Source organism: Rhizoctonia solani, chromosome 12 (genome assembly GCF_016906535.1).
Source record: "Rhizoctonia solani chromosome 12, complete sequence".
Lineage (NCBI taxonomy): Eukaryota > Fungi > Basidiomycota > Agaricomycetes > Cantharellales > Ceratobasidiaceae > Rhizoctonia > Rhizoctonia solani.
This window is the reverse complement of record NC_057381.1, coordinates 1,056,835-1,070,935: the sequence shown is the minus strand read 5'-3', so window position 1 is coordinate 1,070,935 and position 14,101 is coordinate 1,056,835. Positions and strand designations below refer to the sequence as shown.

The 14,101-nt window shown below is 49.1% G+C and overlaps 5 protein-coding genes across 5 annotated transcripts; 2 read left to right on the top strand and 3 right to left on the bottom strand.

Moving 5' to 3' along the window:
• Positions 1–123: 123 nt before the first annotated feature.
• RhiXN_11574 (mitotic spindle checkpoint component mad2) lies at positions 124–905 on the bottom strand (the record flags this gene model as incomplete). The annotated part of the gene is made up of 5 exons (XM_043331389.1): positions 124–373; positions 430–535; positions 589–673; positions 724–769; positions 820–905. The coding sequence occupies 5 exons, from the start codon at positions 903–905 to the stop codon at positions 124–126; spliced, it is 573 nt and encodes a 190-aa protein (XP_043184899.1).
• A 232-nt stretch (positions 906–1,137) lies between these two features.
• Positions 1,138–4,920, top strand: RhiXN_11573 (RNA helicase; the record flags this gene model as incomplete). The annotated part of the gene is made up of 16 exons (XM_043331388.1): positions 1,138–1,239; positions 1,311–1,411; positions 1,468–1,578; positions 1,635–1,931; positions 1,983–2,474; positions 2,534–2,599; positions 2,648–2,677; positions 2,730–3,128; positions 3,184–3,631; positions 3,679–3,797; positions 3,856–4,040; positions 4,096–4,203; positions 4,253–4,374; positions 4,430–4,535; positions 4,591–4,623; positions 4,682–4,920. 16 exons carry the CDS (start codon positions 1,138–1,140, stop codon positions 4,918–4,920), a joined length of 2,958 nt encoding a protein of 985 aa, XP_043184898.1.
• Positions 4,921–5,503: 583 nt separating this feature from the next.
• RhiXN_11572 (Ima1 amino-terminal domain protein) lies at positions 5,504–6,981 on the top strand (the record flags this gene model as incomplete). The annotated part of the gene is made up of 5 exons (XM_043331387.1): positions 5,504–5,539; positions 5,594–5,900; positions 5,951–6,114; positions 6,166–6,279; positions 6,337–6,981. 5 exons carry the CDS (start codon positions 5,504–5,506, stop codon positions 6,979–6,981), a joined length of 1,266 nt encoding a protein of 421 aa, XP_043184897.1.
• Positions 6,982–7,251: 270 nt separating this feature from the next.
• On the bottom strand, positions 7,252–10,978 carry RhiXN_11571 (heparinase II/III family protein; the record flags this gene model as incomplete). The annotated part of the gene is made up of 3 exons (XM_043331386.1): positions 7,252–10,571; positions 10,627–10,727; positions 10,785–10,978. The coding sequence occupies 3 exons, from the start codon at positions 10,976–10,978 to the stop codon at positions 7,252–7,254; spliced, it is 3,615 nt and encodes a 1,204-aa protein (XP_043184896.1).
• A 505-nt stretch (positions 10,979–11,483) lies between these two features.
• RhiXN_11570 (heparinase II/III family protein) lies at positions 11,484–14,053 on the bottom strand (the record flags this gene model as incomplete). Its single annotated transcript, XM_043331385.1, has 4 exons — positions 11,484–11,916; positions 11,972–13,158; positions 13,217–13,600; positions 13,658–14,053. 4 exons carry the CDS (start codon positions 14,051–14,053, stop codon positions 11,484–11,486), a joined length of 2,400 nt encoding a protein of 799 aa, XP_043184895.1.
• Positions 14,054–14,101: the final 48 nt, after the last annotated feature.

Sequence of the window (14,101 nt, the reverse complement as noted above, 5' to 3'; positions counted from 1 at the left end):
TGTACGTTCTGGTAGTGCTACATAATAGGTACTCTAAAGTCTAGATCGGCGAGATGCTCCGTACGGTTAAAATAGCCCAATCAAGTGCCTTCTATCACTGATCTAAATATACAACATTTATGTCTACTTTGGCATCCCTGGTATTGAAACCACGCATGGCCGTCTGGTCACGAATTTCGGTTGGTATTGAATGTGGATGGGCATCGACCCATTTCTGGCTGGTTGGTAACTCAGAAGATTGGTCTTCATCCTTTTCACGGCAAGCAAATTGAAAATAGTTGGCTCTTTGATATCCGGAAATATAGGAATAGTTGCTTTTAGTTGCTTTAGCGTGGCTTGTATTTTATGCTGTATCTTGTCCAGGTGTGCGGGACTAGTCAATTCGAACGTATCAGCGAAAGTTGAGCGTCAACGGTATGAGCCGCTTACCCATCGTGAGGTTCCAAGTTGAACACCCAGCGCTCCAATGTCTTGCCTGTATTTTTTGATACAATAGCCAATATCACTCGGCGGATTAATTCTTGGCCAAGCCATTCTGATACAACCTGATAGGCAAGCATTTGATCGGGGTGGCGTTCACACGCGTACCTTCAACTTGCTTGAAGAATCTGTCCAAGAATTGTGTCACTTCGCCATCCCTAACAAGAACTAGATCTTGTTCGTATTTGTTGACCTAAAGCAGTCTGCGTTGGTAAATCCACGAATCAAGGTTTTAGTGCTTACGGCGCGAAAATCCTCAGATTCATATACACCGCGATAGAACAGGATGCTATGTACCAGCGGTTAGAACCAGACGTTTGGCCGCGCTTTGGCGCGTACCTATTTACGGCGTAGTAAAGAAATTCAATAATGGTGGCAGGACTGCCTGATGCAGTAAGTTCAGGAGGAGCGTTGGGGGCGGACATGATATGGCTTGGAGCCAATATGGGTATATTCGACTTTGGTCTGGAGAACCGCAACCAGTATTCGAAGGTGGTGGGGTGGAGCTACAAATATTAATCCTTATTTGTATCGGAATGCTCACGTGGATTGACTACTGCCTTAAATGTCGTTTTTGGGCGCTAACCAGTGGCAAGTGGCGGCCATAAGCTTCGCCGGTTTGCGGTTCAGTGATCACCACCACAGCAGGAGGCTGACATGCCGATTCTATGCGAGATATGTTCTATCACCCTTAGCGGCCCAGTGGATCAAGCGGCACACGTTTCTGGACGGAGGCATAGGGCAAACGTTGCAGCACAGGTGAGTCGAGTAATTTGCTCAATATTAGTGTCGCATGCCTGATTGTCTGATAATTAATTTCCATAATTTAGGGTGAATCTACTAATAATAATGGCGTGCCTCAATCACATATACCTGAGCGTGGCCGCCCAAGGACGAATCCGGCACCTCCTACCAGTTCGCGGCCAAACGGGTATGGTTCTTCACATGATTGTATCCTAGACAAAATTGTTGATGGTGATATCTCAGCCTCAATGCAACTGACCCAAGCCGACCTCAACGTGGGTCTGGCTTCAATGCTCGTCGAGGAAACGGGGCGCCACGAAATCCTACACAAACCAATAGACCCCCTTTGGATAGGTGATAATTGATAGCTATAAACTCAATATATTTATCGACTGATATTTGATTTGTAGCTCTGACACAGGCGCTCCGCCTCGTGCTACCCGAGGGCGGGGGCGTGGTCGAGGGCGTGGTCGAGGACTACCAGTTGGATCTAGGGCACCGCCTCGCGAGACCAACAATGCGAGGTCCGATCTGGATGCACCAGTGCCCGTACGGAAAATCTATGCCGTGGACTTTGGAGTTGTTCCAAACACAGATCCTACAAAACAGGAAGGGGCGTACGACTTCATAATTCACGAGTCCCTTGTGAGGGGGCCGACCGTTCAAATTGTAGCCATCAAACCGTCTCGGAAGCTTAGCGTCAATGGGTAGGCTTTGTTTTGATATAATATATAATAACTCATGGTTCCGTTTTGCAGATTTTCATTTCTTGGCCTGTGCTCCTTATCTACAGAGAATCAAGGCCAGCAAGGCCATGGGCTCCGTTTCGAATTCAACCCCCAGGCTGTTAATCGAGGGGTACACATTGTACGAGTAATAGTCAAGTATACTCCCCTCGGCGCGCGGCCTGGTCGTAAATATCTGAAGCTGAGGGCTGTGATAGGTTCTCCCGAAGATCACCAAACGCTTCAGCCAGTTGCAGATTTTGTACCGATGCGCAGAGAAGAACTTAAGGATGACTGGCATAAAACTCGCATGATTCGAGAGAAATCGACACAACACACCTTGGATTTTGGAAAATTGGATTACTACGACGTCCCTTCCGAATTTTGGAACCAAGCTCAAGATACTGTGGAGAGTCTTTCGAATGCTGAGATTCACTTACGATCGCAATTGCCACATGAAATCAACATACAGACATACAACAAGCACTGGAAGTATTTATTATGGCACGAAGAGATCGCAATGTGGTAGGTTATATCTTATTCTTGCTTCGCTATGCATCACAGACCCCATTATCGTACGTTAGCAATCAACTCAAGCAATACGATATGAAGAAGACGACGATAGAAAAGCTTTCGAGCGGGAAATACTCGTGAGTACATTCAGTCTTTTTAGTCAACATAGTTTAAACACATTCCAGTCTTAATGTACCCGGACTGGAAGAAAAACGGTAAGCCAGATGGACGTCTAATATTCCTGAATGCACTAATTTCTCTCGGAAGGCCTTCAGTAATCGTGTCCGACCTCGTTGCTATTAGGAGTCCGCCCCTTCGCTTTCACTCGAGGACGCCAGTCTATGGAGGCAACGTGGTCGAAGTTCAACGCTCGGATGTTATCATGCAACTTCCAACAGACTTTCCTCATGTCGATGGTCAGGAATGGGAGGTTCGTTTTACCGTCAATCGGCTCGTTCTTCGGCGCATGCACGATGCCGTTGCGAAGGCTTCCGCCACGTTTGAGCGACTACTCTTTCCTGCCCCATCCCATGTGAAGCCTCGCATTCCTGCACGTTCGAATCTCAGTATCGACCGCCGTATTAGATCAAACGAACGACAGAGAATAGCAGTCGAGCAAATTGTGGAGCTAGCTCCGGGTGATATTCCGTTCATTATATTCGGCCCGTAAGTAAGGTTGATGGCCAGAATGCCATAAATCGATTGAGCCTTAATTTTATAGCCCTGGTACTGGGAAGACAACCGTAGTCGTTGAGGCGATTCATCAAGTTGCGAAGACTAATCCCGACAGCCGCCTCCTGGTGTGTGCACCGAGCAACTCCGCGGCGGATCTATTGGCGACTCGGTTGTCTCAATTATACACTCCAAGGCAGCTCCTGAGATTGAATGCGCCGACGAGATCGTACGATGCACTACCTGTTAGTTTGAGGAAATACTCTGTATTAGAATCAGACGGGAGAACATTCACAGCACCGTCTGAAGATAAACTGAAGGGATTCAAAATTGTTGTATCAACGTGCTTCTATGCATCAGTTCCGAGGGCTCTGAGGATTGAAAACCATTTTACGCATATCTTCATCGATGAAGCAGGGCATGCATCAGAGCCGGAAATCATGATACCGATACTCCAAAATGCATCTCCAACTACAAATGTTATCCTTTCTGGTGATGTGAGTCTTACTATCCCTATTATGTTGCCTTGTTAATGTTTTCCCAGCCCAAGCAACTTGGTCCGATTATTCAATCGAAAGCTTGCGAGGCGCTCGGGATGTCTGTCAGTTTCCTGGAGCGCATGACCAAGCGACTTGTTTATAGGATTGAACCCGGCAGTGGCGAGTAAGTACTTTTGTTATATATCCGTTGTATAATACTAAAAATCACCTTATTTATATAGAGGATCAAACATTGTGAAACTATTACAGAATTATCGTAATCATCCCGCCATCTTAAGGTTCTCGAATACCGTCTTCTACGGAGGAGAGCTTCAAGCCTGTGCAGATACAGTCATATCATCCCGCCTTGTCCGGTTTCATAAGCTCCCTCAACAAGGGTTTCCTATCATCTTTCACTCTATCTGCGGTATGTATGCGCCGAAACAATTGGTAGCTCATACTCAAGACGTGCTCTAAATTAGGCGAGAATCAGCGTGAAGGCAGATCTCCCTCGTACTTCAATATTGATGAAGCAACTCTGGTTAAACATTATATACGGGCTCTTATTGACGAGGGAAGCTATGGGCTGAGTGAGTAATGTAGTCTTGAGTCTTTAGCCCGAGTTATTTATTTTGCTAGACTCCAATCTCGTCGGTGTTATTGCTCCTTACCGTCAACAGTGTGTCAAGATCCGACAGTTGTTGAATAGAGAAGGATATGGAGGCGTGGAAGTTAAGGTTACCGAAGATTGGCAAGGCCAGGTAGGAAATATAATGAGGCTATTGAGCGATCAAGGCGGTTTATACTTTACTCCAGGAAAAACGAGTCATCATTATCTCTACTGTTAGAAGTGACCCAGAGTTACTCGAGGAGGGTGCTCTAAAGTTCTTAGGTTTTGTTACGAGCCCAAGGCGCACCAATGGTGAACCCGGCCTATATCTTGACATAAGACCAGTACTAACCTGACTCTGTATCAGTCGCTCTTACCCGAGCACAAGCTTTAGTAATTGGTATGTGGACTCAAGCCAAACTCAATAAGCTCAAACTCATGGTATGGAACTACAATAGTAATTGGAAATGGGCCTGTACTCTTACTAGACCCGTTCTGGAATTCCTTCATACGATACGTACATTCATCTGGGGGATGTGCAGGGGACGACCTTTCAGGCTTCATCGATCCTCAGGGGGAGTGTGGTTCTGCGATATTTGAAGATATGAGGAGAGAGAATCCGGACTACATGGATCAAATCGACCATGACGAGTTGTGGGACCCATTGAGGATTGCTTCACAGAGGTGGCGCTCGTGAAACCGGCGAAACTAATGAAATGATCTTGCCAGGATGATTGTTTTGGTGTATTCCAATACTTATTTATAACAGGATTTATTGGAAAACAAAGATATTAAATTTAACATGTACAGTACATTTAATAAAGGGATGGACTCCACTTTTATAACTGGCTTATTCGTGATGAGGTCACCAGACTTTTTGGGTTTCCACGCGTTATCACGTGACGTGGTACGGATCTGCTCCCAACTTTGCCATCATCTTGAAACTACACCACCATGATACGTCGAAATCTGAATGCAAAAACATGTCACTTCTGCAATACATCTATCACTGGTATTCATACCGGTGACTTTAAATGCCCCCATTGTGATTCGTGGAATATGTTTGACAAAAACGGAAGGCTTGTATCGGATCACCCAGCCATGCATGACGAGATGCTCAATACTGATAGTTTCGCTAAAAGAGGTGAGAGCTTTTATATGTAAAAAGATCGAAATGCTTTATGCCGATTGCAACAGCATCGCCCAATAGGAATCGACTCCCGCCCTCGTTCTCTACAAGCGTGTTTTGTCACTGTTGCCAAACTAATCAGACCTTGATAATGAACCTTTTATCTAATTATCTTCCCCCATCATCCGTGAGTTGTTATGTTTTGATTTGTGATCTGCCTGACCATCCCTAGTCGTTCTAGGATCCTACCTATTCTCAGCGTTTAACGGAATTCCCTGCGTACAAGGAGTCACTTTACGCCCGATATCCGCCGGTTTGTGCGAATTGTCAACCGGCCGTTGATGAGCAAATCCAGCAGAAGGACAGTATGGCAAAATCCGCGGCCCTTGGGGGGTGGCTGCAGGCTAGTGCACGACGCAGCAAGTCTCCAGGGTCTGGGTTTGGCGAAAAACCACCGGGTACCATCGGCCGGCAGGTCGTTGTGTGGAATATCCGCGGAGCTCTCTGGTTAGGTACAACCTTATGGTGGTTGTTAACCGACATTCAAGGTTTGGGTTCTTTTATGCCTTTCATACGACCAAATTAACTTGAAGTACAGGCGGTTTACTGTACCCACCACCTCCGAAATCCTTGCCTTGTCCAAATCTTATAATTGGCGTCTTGTCTATCTTATGGCAGTTCTGGGATCCTACCTGGAAGTCCCTCCAACGAACTCACCTACAGGGTCATGAAGCCCGCGTAGAAGGGAAAGCGGTCTGGGTGGTGAGTTCAAGTTGAATGTCAAAAATCTCCATGTTGATTCGCTGTTCCAAGCGATGCCAAGGTCTTATTTGGACATGTCGGGCTATTTTAATCCTGGCTATCCGATCCCAAGCCCCTTTGATGTCCAGAGGTGGTTTTTGGTTTGCTCTGTGTCTCGAGTTTGTGGTGCGCGGCTTCTTCATCGGCTCAAACACTGATAACCCGGTACTAATCATTCACCAGGCCAATTTACTTGCATTCAGGAGTATTCGTATCATTCGACCACCACGAATCAGGCTCGTTTCTTCCTCCCGCACTCACCATACTCCAAAACCCAAAGGCGGGTCTCTTACGACATTTGGCGAATCCAATAGCGAGCAACCGGTGGAGGTTCCTGCCTTTTCTGGACTCTCGCTTTCTTCTTTCTCGCCCACCCGCCCTACACGAAGTGTAAATCCTATATTTGGGGTTACATCGTTACCTCAGTCCCAGTCTCAGCCTCAATTTCAGTCATTGTCTGGCGACTATAACGACACAGAAGCCACAGATGCAATGGACTGGACTCCTGCTGTGGCTTATACCAGAGACGAAGCCGCAGAACTTCTTCGGCCAGCACGATTTGCTCCAGAAAAACCTACTGGACTCGAAGGACTAATTGAGAAATTTGGTATCAGCGAGGACGAAGCCAGGAAGCCGACCGGTAATCAAAGATCGAGCACCAATGCAAGGGTCTCTGGCGTTGAGAAAGGAATATTTATTGGAGCATTTTCGGCCTTGGGTTTAGTTGGGATCCTTGTTTTTGTAGTCACCTGGTGGCCTCAATGGCTTGCTAGCCAACAAAACACTGGTCAGGTGCTCACGCCTCAGCATATAGTCGAGGGCCTTTGATGGACTGTTGGAAGATGCCTATACCCTACTTTCTTGCTATGGAGCTATTGTTGATCGCATGTTGTAGAACGGAGCATAATGTTTACCATAGTCCAAGTCCCTGTAATAAACTATATATACATGTACAGGTATGCAGATGAGAAAATCCAAGAACAAGACCAGCATGGTCCATTGGAACGCAAGCACATAGGAATGGTGAAGTAAACCGAAAGGAAAATGACTAGAAATAAACATATTTACTAAGTTCGTAGGTATCTGAAAATGACCCTGTTATTCTTCATAAGCTGGCGGAAGACTACGTCGTGAATCTAGACGAGTCATAGATTCTCCTGGAGGAAGGGATCGTTGCGGCCTCGCTCTTGGACCCCCAACTTTTGGGGGACGCATACCTACTCCAGAAGCAGAAACAGGGGACGAAACAACATTGTCCCGTTGATTCAATCCTTGGTGTAAACCTCTCGGTGCATCAGGAACTGCAGATCCTGCGATACAGGCCGATTCGTTGATTTGCGGGCCTGGAGGATCGGCAACATGTTGGCCAAATTCCGCGACGCCAGGGAGGTCCCAAGTAGGGTTGGCGAGACTAGAACCTTCAACGTGAGATGTGCCCTCTATACTGGGCATACTTGCAATACCCAGGGCCGGGGCCGATGGACTCCCAACGCCGGGCGTATTGTTGGAACCTGGCGCCGAAGAGCCCCCGGTGCCAACCACATTGTCGGCACCCATAAGGGCACTGTACCTAGGAATATTACTATGTATTGGTAAAGAGTCCACCGACGCAACTGGTGCACTGTTTTCCCAGTACGGCGGGCGCTGAATATCTGTTGACATAAAAGGCTGGGGCGACTCGTGCGCCACGCCTCCTGTACCACCATATTCCACGTAAGGAGGCGAGATTTGGTGCGTATGATCTGGATGTGGCTGAGGAAATGGATCCATGGTACTTGGTGCAAAGCTTGTTGTACTTTGGCCATTCGAACCGGACATGAAGACGCCGGAATCAGTTTGATCGGGTTGCAAAGATGCAGGCGGATAATGCTCAGAGACAGCTGGCGTCGAGTGATAAGGCTGGGTACCCCCAGCAAGGTCAAGCGAAATTCCGGGCCCTGTCAACGCGCTTTGTCTTGTCAGGTTGTTCCCAATAGGAACGGAATCTTGGCCGTTAGGCAAGTCACGGTACGGATCGAACTGGACTTCTGAATTCGATACAATGTATCGTATATCACGACTTTCGTACCCATGATCGCGATCGTTCATCTCTGTATCGTAATGCGAATCCGGACCGGCAAGGCCGCCATCTCCATATCGCTGGGGCACCGCGTCGGGAGTGTCCTCGTCGCGTATCCCACCATCTGCGTAGCGCCCATCAGATCCTGGGTCGCGTCCACGTTGGTTGCTGCTGGTCGCCGCAGCTACGGCTGCAGCGGTTGCGACGCCCGTATATGCATACGCCGGCCCCCATGATGCGTCGTTCCATCCACCACCGACTTCACCCCGATTGCGCAGAGCCGAACGTAGCGGAGCCTCATTTCGAATTTCGGCCATACCACTCGGCCCCCCAGCCCCGATTCCACCACTACCTCCATCCCTACCACCAGCCGAACCTCCACTTGGTGCAGCCTGATAACCCCCACGAGGCTCAAATATGTCGTGGCCCCTATAACCACCAAATGATTTTATCATAAATGCGCCGATACCGAGCAGACCGACTACACCAAGGATGCTTCCTACTATGATTCCTGCCAGAGTGCCACTTCGAATGCCATCGGGAGCAGGAGTAAGAGTTGAAGTTGGAGAAGGAAAGAAAATCCCCTGCGTGGAAGGGACAATAAAATTCGAGGTGAAAAGTACCGTTGAAGTTGAAGATTGGGTGGGCCGCGGAGAGGTAGGCCGAGGTAACCCAGGGTCGGTAGGGCCTCTGAACGTTGTTGTTTCTTGGACGCTAGAAGATTCTATCTCAAAAGATGTGCCCGGGCTCGTTTGGGAAGTGGGGGGCGCTGAGGTATAAGTAAGGTGAGACGAATGCACTTCTGAAGTTCCTATGTTCGCATCGGAAATGGAAGTGAGTGGGGTTCGAGTTGGTGTATGCGTCTGGATTTCAGGTGTATATGTAGGCTTATCCGTGAGGGTTGTGTCGTCAGTAGAGGTTGGTTCATCGGTTTCTGTAAAGGCAGTAGTAGGGTGGAAAGTATGAGGATGTCGTGTAGTCGTCGCGGTCATGGGGCTGGAAGTACCCGTAACCTCTGAGATCAAAGTCCAAGTATCCGTACCAGACGTGCGCGCCACTGATGTGCATGGTACCCATATATCCTGGCTATCATCAAGACACATCGACGTCGGGGTGGCGGTGACACACGGGGCAGAAACCCACAGTTCCAGCGATGGAACATAAGTACTGCAGTGCTGGGTCTGAGACGCAGTCGGCCTCGTCGTGATTGTCGGGGTCTTAGTAATATTGAATACACTAGTGATAGTATTGATCGTTGTCGTGTTGTGTGTGGGCGTGCTGTCCGGTATCGTTGCGATTGTCGAAGTATTCGTAGAAGGATCACATGGCACTGGAATCCAAGTTCTCAGATCCTGGTCATGAGTGCTACAAGATCTGCTGTGTGTGCGAGTGGGGGTGATTGTCACAGTCGGAGGCATTGTTATTGTCGGCGAAACTGACGTAATATTAGGCGTAGATGTACAAGGGACTATGGTCCAACCAGACCGGGGGTCCATAAATGAGCTACAACCGCCTGGTGAAGACGTTGTAATGTTGGGTGCAGTCGAGCTGCAAGATACGGGGACCCATTGCTGTAACTCAGTTGCGTACGAGCTACACGGCCACGAGGTTATGGTTCGAGTTGAAGTGGTTACATTGGTAAGGGTTGAGGTCGTGCTAGTTGTGTTTGTAGAACCAGACGTGCAGAGAACCAGATCCCATTCACCGTTCCTGTAGAAAGAAGTACAAAGCGATTCACTCGTGGTCGGGGAACAGCGCGCGGTGTAACTCGAATACGGGTACGTGCCGTCGAAGAGCGTATAAACACACTCGGAGTAGGAACGTGTGGCGGTAGGAGGCCATGGCACCAGAGTAATAGTAGAATTCGGGGCTGAAGAAGTCGGCGAGAGTATGGTAGATGTGGACTGCGTATTTGATGATAGGGGTGGAGATGTCAACGGAGGCGCAGTAGAAGTGGGCCTCGATCTAGAAGTAGCCGCGCTGGACACTGGAGGGCTAGGGTACCAGGTTCCCCTCGAGGTGGTCGCTGGCTCATCCCATGTTGAAGAAGGTGGAACAGAGTCGGTGGCAATCGTCGGCCGAGACGTCGAGTAAGTCGAAGAGGAGGGCGGTTCCCAACCGGAACGTGATGTGGGCTCGAGCCAAGAAGTGGGTGGCTCGCGACTAGAGTGGGATGCAGGCAGCTCGCGACTGGAACGGGATGTAGGATCGGTATTCCAGCTCGTGCTAGTAGTGGGTCCACGACTAGTAGGAGGACAACTATAGATAGTCTCGACCGGTGTCCTTGTGACGTGTGTCTGGGTGATTGTTATTGGCGTACCATGTACTGCTCTCGCCCTTGGTATAATATCACTGGTAGCTGCGAAAGATATTCAGCGACGAGGGCCTAGGGTGGCAGATATGATGCTGCTCACTTGATACGACGCTCTTCTTGGGCGGGAGTAGAGTAGTACTCGTTCTCGTTTCGATCGAGATTGGAGGCCGTGGTTCGAAAGTAAACGTGTAATGTGTTCGACTAGAAGCAAAAGATTAGACAGTAGCACAATAATCAAGAATAAGTCAAGACACTCACGAAGTATATGCAGGTTTCGTCGTTTCAGGAGGATTGCTGGAATGAGAGGTAGAAGTATAGTACGAATACGAAACATGATGACTCGTGACAGTCGAAGTTTCATAGCGAGTAGAAATAGGTGTAGCATTGTGACAGCCTTGCCTCTTGATGAAATGCCACTCTCGACTATGGTCCTCTGGTGTGGAAGCGGCCATGGCGCACACGGGCAGAAACACGGGCAACGCAAGTCCACGAATTGAATGGTCGAGGACAAACCTCAGCCCAGACAGAAAAACGCTAGACTATATTCAACCCATGCATGTCCAGCACAGCAATTATACCGCAGAGCCATATCCGTGACGTTTGTGCATGAGGCAAGCTCTGCTTTCTGTCGAGTCTCGGATATCGATCCTTCTGGTCATAGAATTGAGTTCCTGAAGATCAAGGGGCGGCGCTAAATCCCATGTGAAATTGGATCTAAACCCTTTTGGTGTTCATTCTTCACTCCACAAAGAGATCCAAAAAGAAGTCCATTGCCAGAGTTCAAAGCGACTATAGAAACCCAAAACACAGGTTGCGGTCAAAATAAAATGAGATCGAGATGAAAAGTGTTCTCTACGAGACACGAATCAAAAAACGTTTACAGGACTATGAGTTAAAAATAGGGTAATGGAGAGTCCGTTACAGCTCGTGATCTACGCGATATCCAAATGTTCAGGCTCAGTTATGACTTGTCACTGACCATTGGTCCAAGGGTACATTTGCGGGCGTCTTGAAGTCCGATGCAGACATACCAGACCATTGTGGGTTGAACAATACTTGCAAACTCTGTGTTCCGCCCGTGGCAAGAGTAATGCACAGCACAGTTACACCAGGGTTGGGCTGGTCGGTTTGTCCAGGAGGGAATGCCGGATCGGTGGATGCGCGAACGGCCTCCTTGGTGCTGAACACGACACCTTGCCCAGCGTTAAGGAGCTTGACTTCCATCTTCTGGCCACCAAGCTCGAGAGTGGCAGTGGTTCCTGCACTATCGATGGTGACAGTGGCGTTGGTATGCATGCGCCACTCAACAGATTGGGACACATTAGAAAGATCGTCTTGAAGAAGCACTTGTTTACGTCCATTGATGAGTCGCATGCCACGCTTGATGTTTCTGAGGGCGGTATCGTTAAAATTTAGAACATTCTTGTACACCAAGCCAGACTTACTGTCCATTATAAGTGGTGGTCAAGTCGGTGGTAAAGAACGCAGTCGAACCGCTCCCAACATCGTAGACGGTGCTCGAGCCTTGCTTATCGAGTGTAGAACCATACTGGACGGTAGGTTGAGCATTAACATTCTGGTTATCGTTGTTGACAACTAAAGTGTTTTGACCCTCGGTACGCTTTCGGTAGTAAAGCCAGCGCTGACTGTCTTGCTTTTCATTCTGGAAATAGCCCGTCGAAAGATAATCGCCGTTACCGAGTTCACCAGCCCAACGTTGGCCCATAGCATCGAGGACAAAGGTACCGGCATCAAGATCACCGTGAGTTTGATGACCAGTGTGATTACCCGACTTGATTGCAGCATACAGGGCATTGTTGTCAGTCCAGCTGGTGCGCATAGCTGCCCACTGATCGAGACCATTGTCAAAGTAGTGGTCGAGCGGCATGCCATCCCAGAATGCACCGCTGACCGAGGGGTCATACCAGAACATGGACCAGGGCTCAGCCGCATCAGCACGGTCACGCTGGAAGAGAGTGTAGCGCGGCTCGTTAAAGTATGAACCGTAGAACATCATCGAGTTGGCAGTAGCACTGAACTTGTTTGGGCCAGTATCGCCATAATCGAACTTGGCAACCGGGCCATAAACATGCATGTGATACAAGGCGGTGAGATTGTAATCTGGGACGGGAAGATCGTATGTGCTGCCAGTAGCGGTGAGAAGAGCGGAGGACATCTCAGCGTGACCGGTGGTTCCAAAATACCAGTAGTTGGGTGTTTCGGACCAGGTGCCGTCGGACGAAGGGCCAAATGCACAATTTTGCTGGGCGTTGGGGATGGTCAAGCCAAGCATGGTCTCGGCCGTGCCTGTCGGATCATCGCCAAGAATGGCAAGAGCGCCGACTGTGAGACCGCCGTTACAAACGCAGTTCCAGTTGCCATTGATGCCGTTTTGCCACCAACCGAAATTGCCATGAGAGGTGGGATCGTTATACGAGGCAACGCCCGCGCTGAGACCGACATTGATGATCGTCCACATGATCGCGCTGCGCTGGTCAGCAGTCCAGGCATCATACATCCAATCGTAGCCAATACCGAACGCATTGGTGAGTTCGGCAACATCGAGGAAGTGCATTGTGTTCCAGTGGTCGCTGGCTGGACCAAACCCGGCAGTAGTATTGCCGGCCGCATTCTAGAATAATGGAACATAGTTAGGCACGAATGCCATAAGCACAAAGGGTCAAACTTACTTCGAGTTCCCTCCAAGTACGGTCTACCCATTTGGTGTCCTTGCTCATCCGATAGGCATAGGACCAGGCCTTTACACGCACCTTGATTTCACGAGCAATATCGAGAATACCGTTACCACCATCCATAAAGTAGGCCTTGACGGGCTGATCATAGTAGGTTTGTGCATTGCTAAAAATAGTCTCGTTCCAGCCCTTGAGGTAAGGGTCGGTCTTAATAAGGGCAGGAAGCGCCTCCCACTTATAGGCAGGGGCGACAATGCGGGGACGATCGGGGCGGACAGAAGTTGCTGAAGGGTTGGAGGGCTTGAAGGAATCAACTGGCCAAGAGAGGGCGGAATTGCCCGATGCGCCAAATGTGGGAGCCGTAAACGCGGCAGCGTTTGTCTGTCCAGGGTGCCAAGCGATCAATCAAAAATCCATCGACAGAAACACGACACTTACCGTAGAGGGATAGATAGGATTGCTCATGCTGTCCGTGGCGGTAGCAAATCTGCCAATCGCATTCTTGACGCTGGCCGCAGAGCTCTCGGCTGCGGGGCTGCCGTTCTTTCCCCCGCCCGATCCCGTGCCCGAGTTGCCAGACGTGGCGGCATTATCCGACTTGCTGTTGCGCGAACCGACTACACCTCCAACGACTGCTGCGATAATAACCGCAATGAGAACTGGGATACCAAACTTGACCCATGGGCTAGTGCCTGTCTTTTTCTTCTCTGGCATATTCCCAAAAGCTGCTTGAGAGCCATTATAATATGGATCCCCTGAGCCGTAAGGATTATATGCCTCCTGATAGCGAACGTCGGAATGGCGCTGACCTGAATCATCGTAGTGACCCGCCATGTTGGCGCGGCAAAACCGAAACGCTGAAGAAGAAGAAAAAGTAGAGAG